Here is an 8,863-nt window from a genome sequence, read left to right as displayed (position 1 = left end):
CAAGAGAGACCTGATTTTAACAAAGAGTGATGACAACAGTGGACAGTTATAAAAAGGCATACAGATGTTTTTTTAACAAACTGGCAAAAAAAAAGTAACAAAAACAGCTAGATTATAAGTTTTAACTGAAGGTTTTGTTTAATCTGTTGTCACTCAGAAAATATGTTGTGGATGATTCTCAGTTATGAACACATTAACTTTAGGTCGATACCTGTAAAGTTTACTTGTTTTAATCTTTTTCTTTTATTCTCTGAATTTACTGAAAAAAGGTCAGGTTGGCTGCAAAGTTCATTTTTGGACGCATGTCCAGTGATTGGTTCCTGAAAGTTTAGTTCAGTCCAGACAGTGGTTCAGAACAAATGTTGACAACATTTAACGATCGCAGCCGATAATCACAGCAGATTTATTAAATTGATTTTTCTTCTTTCGGCTGCTCCTTCTTTAGGCGTCGCCACAGCAAACTGTCGCACAAAGACTTGACTATTATTTTTACGCCAGATGTTCTTCCTGACCAGCCACAGACACCGCGCTGCCACAGCCTCTGTGGAGCAGAGAGCTGCATCTAGGGCGCCCGGGGAGCGCATGGTGGGGGTGAAGGGCCTTGCTCAAGGGCTCAGAGTGGGGCGAATGAGGGTGGAGGTTTTGATGTTGTCAAACCGGCGACCTTCCGATCACAGGCTCGCCTTCTTTAACCACTGTGCCACCACTCGCCCGACTCTCAGCTACTACCACATCGAATTTTAGCTCAACGTTTGTACAACTGTCAATCAGCCGTGGCAGCCATCTTAAACTGGGTCGTTCAAGTCGAACATCCAGGGAGCTTCATCGACCCGTCCCGTGGTTCACGAGATATTTCGCTAACAGACGTGCACTCTTCTGGTTACATAAACCGTTTTCAGAACCACACCGTCATCATGCACTTACTTCTTCATCCACTGCGGCTGATGGTAGGAGCTGAAGGAAATCCCTCCGAACAAAACCGACCCGTCGAACTCGACGCCGGCGTGATCCCAGAACGGACCGAACGGGTTCCCGTCCTGGAGAGACACCAGAACCAACGGTCCGGATCAGACAACTGAACAGGAACTTTAGCTTTTTTTTTTTTTTTGAGTCATGGAAAAACTAAAATTCTCACACTTTCAGTTCTTGGGTTTCATCAGGACCTAATCAAACATACTGGTCTTGGAATGGTTGTGGAGGAAAACTGGCCCACTCTTTTTTACAACGTTACCCTCAGAACTGTTTTCCACTCGTGAACGATCTCTGCAGAACCACGGACTCCAGTCAGTCTGGACATGACCTTTGACCCTTCCCAGACTGACGGGCGCCAGAGCTGCTCCTCTGAGGTCATTGCTGATGCCTTTCCACCTTGACGTTGACACGCCTGCAAGTGAGACGGTCCCTCTGATGACGATCAGTTAATCAATACATCTGATCAGCAGCTCCTGGCTCATCCTCAAAAGAACCCCCGTTCTTCTTCTTCTGTGGTAATTAGTGCAACAAGGAAGGAGCTCCGAGTCAAACAAACGATTTCAACTAATCAAAACGTTCGGCTGTTTCAGGACCATCCTGCTGTGACTTTTGGTATTGGTGCAACTTTAGCTGTTTGAAATATTTGGCCTTTTCTGACATTTTATCCTCAGAGAAAATGAATCGATCTCATTTCACCTCCTTCAGATCTTTAGCTCTGTTTACAACCTTTTACTGCTCCTTTCACATTTTGTTCTGCTTCAGCTACTTTCAGCTGTTTTTTCAGCTGTTTGTGCTCCTTTCAGATTCTTTCTGCTAACTACAATAAAGTTGAGCTTCTTTTAACGTCTTCCTGTTAATTTCAGCTCGTTATGCTCCTGTCAGCTTATTTCTGCAAGTTTCCATTATTTCAGCTACTATTTAACTGTTTTTAAGCTAATTATAGCTTTTTCAGCTACTTCCACTTTTTTTTTTGCACTCGTTTCAACTTTTTTCAACCTAATTCAGCAAAAATGGGCTCTTTCCATTTCCTTCTGATAATTTAAGCTGCTTTCGGCCTTTTATCTACTTTTCAGTTGTTGGGTTTTTTTTGCTAATTTCAGCTTTTTTCAGATAATTTCCACACTGTTGTGCTCATTTCTGCTTCTTTCAGCCAAATTGGGCAAACACGTTTCTTCTGTTATCTTCTGATAGTTTAAGCTTGTTCTACTTGTTCAGCTCCTTTTTAGCTAATTTCAGCTGTTTTCAGATAAATTCAAGTTTTTTGTGATAATTTCTGCTACTTTCAGCCAAATTAACTTCTTTCAGCTAATTGCAGCTCATTGTGCTCCTTTCAAGTTACTTCTGCTACTTTCAGCTTTTTCTGCTATTTCAGCTACCATTTAGCTGTTTTATGCTAATTTCAGCTCCACATTTTTTGGGCTAATTTCAGCTGTTTCCTTCCGATTGTTTAAGCTTCTTTCTGCCTTTTCAGCTACCTTTCAGCTATTTTTTGTGCAAATTTAAGCTGTTTTTAGCCAATGTCCTAAATTTTGTGTCCATTTCTCTTTACCTGTCTGAATAAAAGCTGAATGAATGAAAAAAAATCAGCAAACATGTTGTTTCTGCTTTCTTCTGCTAACTTAGGCTTGTTCTTCCATTTCAGCGATTTCAGCTAATTTCGGCTGTTTTTCAGGAATAAGCGTTCTCGCTGCATTTTCGCAGGAAATGCGATTTCTCTAGTTTATATTTAAAATTATATTAACCCAAAGCTTGTGGGGAAAATGAGTTGTTCTAAAGTGAAATGCGAGTCGTGATAAACTTTTGTGTGAGGTGAAGGTTTCACGTCAGCACCAGGTGACCGGTGATCCCCAACGGTCCCTTCAGATCCACGTCGGGTCAGGGTTTACACCCGGGGGTCCACCTGGGGTCCTCGATGACGCAGGACAGAAGGAAATATTTCATCTACTCACCAACTTTGTCTGATAATCTAGAAAGAGCCGAGGCTGCGGTAAGAGTCGGTTTCAGGGGTTTTCTCGGACCTTCATGGGGCAGGACTTCTTGTCTGCGCTCCGCTGGGCCGCAGCCTCAAAGCAGTAGGCCCTCCTCCGGCCCGGGGGCCAGTGCTTGGGGGCCAGCTTCTCCATGAAGTCCTCCAGACTGACCACGCGGTGGAAGGCCGACAGAGCCTCCAGCTGGAAGAAGTCGCTGTAGGGAACATGAACCTGACCACCAGAAGGAAACAAGAAGTGGAAGAAGATTCAGGTCGAGTTTTACTTCACGCTCGAACCAAACGTTCGTTTGAATTATTGAGTTTTTACGTTTAAATATTTGAACAACACAAATTTCACGAGTGGAAATGAAAGTTCTGCTCTTTAATACTAAACCAAGAAAAAACAATCGATCGATTCTTCCACCAATAAAACCAAACGATAAACTAATAATCACATAAAGTTCATAAACTGCTTTAATGCAACTTTTTATCATTTTAATCAACAAAGAACTCCGTTAAAAGTTTTCCATAAATTTGAATTTTCGTTTCTTACCTGGTTTCAAAATGACACTAAGATGTTTTAATCACACTTTTATCTAAAACAATAAAAATAAGAGTCCTCGTGACTCCACGAGACTAAATAAATAAAAATAAATAAGCTTTAAATGATAATGTTGCACTTCTCTCTGGTAATGCTCCGAAAGACAAAAATAACGAAGGAATGACATAAAACAAAGAACGGGTAATTAACCTAAAGAAGAACAAAATAACCAGGTCCAGTTTATTATAAAGATCTTTACAAATTATTCATCTTCAATACACGTATTTATAATTGATCAAAGAGCTTCATAACTTTATAAATTAGAAGACGACTATTAAGAAACTATCCGATAATCAAGTTAATTCAAAATGATCTTGTAAATAATAACACATTAATAATAATAAAGTTTACAGTTTGAGATGTTTGGAGCTCCATTTGAGGTGGAGGGTGGAGAAAACATCCAACCGCTCACGACTTTAGACGGTGATCGATAATATTTTGGTATAATAATAAAAAAAAGTCATGTCCGGTGTGCGAACCGGAAGCGACTTCAGATTTGTGCCACACGAAGTTTAGAGCCACATTCAGAGGAGGCCGGTCACGATAACTAATGTAGCTGAGCGATTAATCGTCTCAGAAATTATTGCGATAAACGATAATATTGTTTGAAATTTGACTAATTATTCATGTAAAATTTAAGAAGAAATGTTTTCTATCTTATTTAGTTTTGCATGTAGTACCTTTTTTCAACCACCGGATGGCAGTATAAGCTTGAACCGAAGGATGGATAGTGAGGGAGCGAGCAGCGTGCTTCTTTATAAAATGGGAGGGTGGTGCTTTGGAGCTTCAACAAGACGGAGGTTTTTCCCCGAGGTCGGCCTGTTAGCTTAGCTCGTAGCTTAGCTTCTCAACTCAGCTGCTTTTAACGATCAACGTGATTTTGAATCGTTAAAACAGATTTTAAAGAGAAAGGGAGGGGTCAGTGAAGAACCGGAGTCGAGCCTTTTGTCATCGAGTGTCTTCAGTAGAAAGAGAGAGACACGAAGAAACGATAAAGTCGATAAATGAAAATGAGGTCGATAATTTTCATTCATCATGCGATTAACTGATTAATTGATTAATTGATTAATTGCGACAGGCGTACTTCAGAGTCTGCTGCCGTTAACGACGAGGAACGAGATGAATTACAAACCGCACAGGACGAAGATCCAGACTTCGGGCTCTTCCACGATCAACCTGCGGGTAACGATGCGTCGTCGTTCCCGTTTGTTCTTTTCCCTCGCGCTTTAATCCCTCGATCAGTTTTCACTGGATCCACTGCTGCGGGTGACGAAGATGAGCAGCTTCATCTCCACGAAGAACGCTGGCGTCCGCGCTGTTCAGAGCGGGGGCCTCGTGGGTCATTTTGACCCGAGGGCAGCAGGAGGTTGAGTCGCCATCGAACACACTGATGAAGCCAAGTGGGTCCAGAAACAACAGAACTGTTTGCTTCTCATCACCAGAAGACTACAGGACAGTCCAGCTTTAAACTGTGTGGGTTTGTTAGCAAAATATCTCCTGAAGCAGGACAGTTGTTAATAAAACTGTCGTGCTTCGTGTCCATGTATGTTCCGTCTGCCCTGGACCTGCTCCACTCAGCTCAGCTGTGCTCCTTAAGTGTTCCTCAGTCTCTGCCAGATTATCTGACCGTCTCCTGAAGTGATCCAGTGATCCAGTGATCCAGTGATCCAGTTCCTGCTCTTGTTGTCGACCCGCTCCATGACCAGACTCCTCTTTTTGCCTCGCCCATGACGGATAACTTCTGCTCATCGGACATCTGGACCTCGACTCTCTGCCTTCTGACCAACGATTCTCACTAAACCCTCGGATAAGTGTCGCCTTCTCCACGTCTGCAGTTTGACCATGACCTCAGAACCCGGACACTTCCAGAACCAAGCTCCACGAGCTGTAGAGGAGTGTTTGTTGGACCTTCCAGGTCTCGCTCACGTGTCTCGTGATCTGACTGAACCTCCCTCTGACGTCATCGCAGCTGCTGCATCTCCACCCGTGACCAAACTCTGCAGTTCCAGAACCTCTCGTTCTCGGGGTCTCCGGACCACCCCAGTCACCAACCTGTTCTCTCTCCCTGCACAGTTTCAGCTGATCTTCTCCCGCAGGAGTGGTCCTCCTGACAAACAGTCGAATCTTTTCCTTCACTCCTGTGTGGTTGAATTTCCAGGTCCCCCTCGAAACTCGTTACAAAAACTCATTCCCCTCTAGAGTCAACCTGATTAAAGATGGCGGCCACCGCAGCATGACCCGACATCACACCTACAATTAAAAATCTGGATGCATTTGTAGCTTTTCATGGCCTAAAATTTGAGTTTTGAAGTGTATTAAGATGGATTTTGATGAAACTGTGAAACATCTAGAGCTCTTTTCCAGAGGCCGAGCTAAAGTTCGGCGTGGTAGTAGCTGAAGGTGATCCTCAACACAAACTCTGAGTCCTGACGAGTCTCAACATAAACGAGGTTGTTAAATCTTGAGGTTTGACCAAAAAGGCTAAAAGTATTCTCATCAAATCACAACGTTTGGTTAACCCTCTGCTGTGGAAGGCGGCGGGCGATATGCATTCCTTTAGAAACTTCTTACATCGCGCAGGATTTGATGTTTGTCTTCTAAAATACCCGAGTATGGGTGGGGGCCGGACTGTACTTACATTGGTGTAAGGTGGTGTGTGGTGCCGGTACACAATCCAGGGAGGGACCACCAGGGTTCGGTTCAGCATCTTAGCAAAGGCCAGAGATCCCAGGAAGTGGTCTGCCTGGTTCCCAAAGCGACCTGGACAAGATCTAAAACTTTACAACCCGACCTTCTTTTTACTGTTTAATCTTTGAGCATTTGTTTCATCTTTTACGTGTTAATACACAATTTGCGCTACGTTACGACACTTTTCTGGACCGATTGATTCTCGGTTCACACACATCGAACTTCAAACTTTTACTATGAACAAAGTTTGTGTTGAGTTTGAGCGATGGAGAATCAAAAGTATTCAGCTAAAAGTACAGAGTTACCCATGCAGGGGCAGTACAACACGTATCCGCTGTCATCCCACTCCAGCTGCTCGGCAGAAATCCGACAAAAGTGAAGCAGAAGTAAAGAAAGTAAACATTTCAGTCTGACAGGGTCCAACGCTGCTTGGAGCGCCGCCATTGCTGCGCCTCTTCTTCTTCTACGGTTTTATTAAGCAGCTGCCAAACAGCGTCTGTGCGCTTTGCTGCCCCCACGCGACGAAGAGCGGAACAGCAAGACCAATAAAGATTTCAACGGTGGAAAAACACGGTTTAATATAGAATATTATATCTTTTAAACTGTACGTTTACATTCCGCTTATTAAAAATATTTATGTCCCATACCTCTAACTTTCATTAATTCAACATTTATTAATACAGGTTAGTCTCGTTGAGTCATGAGGACTCATTTACAAGAGAGACCTGTTAATAAATAAACAAATACATTTATAAATAAATACATACATTTATATATATTATAGTCATAAATGTATATACATATTTTCATAAAGTTTATTCCTGCTGAGTTAGACTGTATTTTATGTGTAATTTTTTTATATTATTTTTATTACAGGTGACTGTTTCAAATGTTGCCCTGCAGTTTATTTATTCCTTTCATTCTGACCAGACCTAGATTGGATGACTCTGCCTCTTCCTTTTTTTCTGCATTGCACAAACATACAGTTATTTATGGACACAGGTATATGTACATATACCTGAATATTTCACTTATCTTTGAGGAATATTCATAAAAGTGTACAACTTACACTCTGAAAAAAGTTAAATCTGGTCCTCTGGACATTCAAAAAAACAAAACAAAGCAAAACATCAACAAAATGTAGAAACGTTTCGTCTCTCATCCGAGAGACTTCCTCAGCCCTCTGTGAACAGTAAACAGCCATCAGTGTGCTAATGATCCATTGTTAGGCTGATGGTCCTTCTTGAGCATGTGATCAGCTGGTTTTGCTTGTCAGCAGCAAAACTGGTTGATCCACCCTGAGAAGATGCTATTTAAGAGACTGAGCTGAATACAGCACCTCAGACTGAGGAAGTCCTCAGGATGAGAGACGAAACGTTTCTACATTTTTTTGTTGATTTGCTTTGTTTTGTTTTTTTGAATGTCCAGAGGACCAGATTTAACTTTTTTAGATTTTTCTACCTGGATTATTGAGCATGCATCAGGATACACTGTTATTATTCCAAAGGCTAGCTGCTAATTAGCATCATATATACAGCTCCTTGGATGTGGGTCCACATTTTGTTTATTTTTGTTTTATTTATTTATTTGTCACATTCCATCCTCCACATTCTTATGGATGGATTTATTTATTTTTTTCATTTTTAGCTCAATTCCAGTTTACCCTCCAAACCAGCAGGTGGCGGTAATGCTTCAAGAATGCTAAAATAAAGAAGAAGAAGATTTGATTTTTAACAAAACTTTATTTACACAATAAGTTAGCACAACGGTGTTAAAAAAGGTGATCATGACAAGCTTAAAATAATCCAGCTTTCATTAAAGAGCCATAAGCCATCTTAAACAGTGTGCTTCTTACACTTTAATAATAGTTTTGTTTTTTATCTAAACATTTATCTAAACGGGTTAAAAAAGGCTTTAATTACAAATTAGCAGCAGTTTTTCACAAGCTAGCAGCTAAATAGCCGACTTTAAAAGCTGTTGTTTCGATTAACAGCAGTTCTTTTAAAAGCTAGCTGCTAACTAATATGTTCCTATAGATTAACGTGTTAACTAGCTTGAGTTAAAAGGTTATTTCAACACTCAGCTGCAAACTTTTCTTATTATTTCTTAGTTTACGTCGCTTTATAATGTAGCTGTTTTTGTATTATACTTTCTTCCATTTACTTTTCATTTTATACGTGTTTTTAATGATGGTCTGCTGTTGTCATCATTCTTTTAGACTCACCTGTAGAAATAAAAGGTTAAATGTAATTAAAAAAATTATTCGATCATTAAGTGTGTCCCTACAGATTAACAACGTTCCTTTAAAGCTAGCTGCTAGTTAGCCTAGCTAAAAGGCTATTAGAAACGCTTCTTTCAAAAACTTGCTAATGCTAGCCTGGTTTAGCAAAATAGGTCCACTTTGTTGCTTATTCCTCAATAAAATAATTAAATTGTTTGTTTTTTTAATACAGTTTCTGGGATTTGAATATCATAAAACAAGAATTTGTTTTAAATAGATTTAACAAACCAAACTGTAAAACCATTAGCTACAACGCTAAAGTAAATTCTACTAGCTTGCTTATTAATTCTTGGGATTTTTTAAAAGTATTTTTTTTCTGCAAATAGACATTTCTCTGGTTTAATTACTTTCA

At 40.7% G+C, this 8,863-nt stretch overlaps 1 protein-coding gene across 1 annotated transcript in view; it reads right to left on the bottom strand.

Annotated features, from left to right (window-relative positions):
- pofut1 (protein O-fucosyltransferase 1) overlaps positions 1-6,674 on the bottom strand; it is a 10,382-nt gene extending 3,708 nt beyond the window's left edge. Inside the window, exons 1-4 of the mRNA XM_037684550.1 lie at positions 6,536-6,674; positions 6,181-6,302; positions 2,991-3,173; positions 925-1,037 (exon numbers count right to left, since the gene is read on the bottom strand). Of these exons, the coding sequence (XP_037540478.1) occupies positions 925-1,037; positions 2,991-3,173; positions 6,181-6,302; positions 6,536-6,674 (557 nt within the window). The remainder of the gene's footprint in view (positions 1-924; positions 1,038-2,990; positions 3,174-6,180; positions 6,303-6,535) is intronic.
- Between the last annotated feature and the right edge of the window lie 2,189 nt (positions 6,675-8,863).

Source organism: Nematolebias whitei, chromosome 11 (assembly GCF_014905685.2).
Source record: "Nematolebias whitei isolate Nwh7 chromosome 11, NemWhi1, whole genome shotgun sequence".
Taxonomy (NCBI): domain Eukaryota; kingdom Metazoa; phylum Chordata; class Actinopteri; order Cyprinodontiformes; family Rivulidae; genus Nematolebias; species Nematolebias whitei.
Note: the sequence above shows the minus strand (reverse complement) of the source record. Positions and strands in the feature narration are given on the sequence as shown.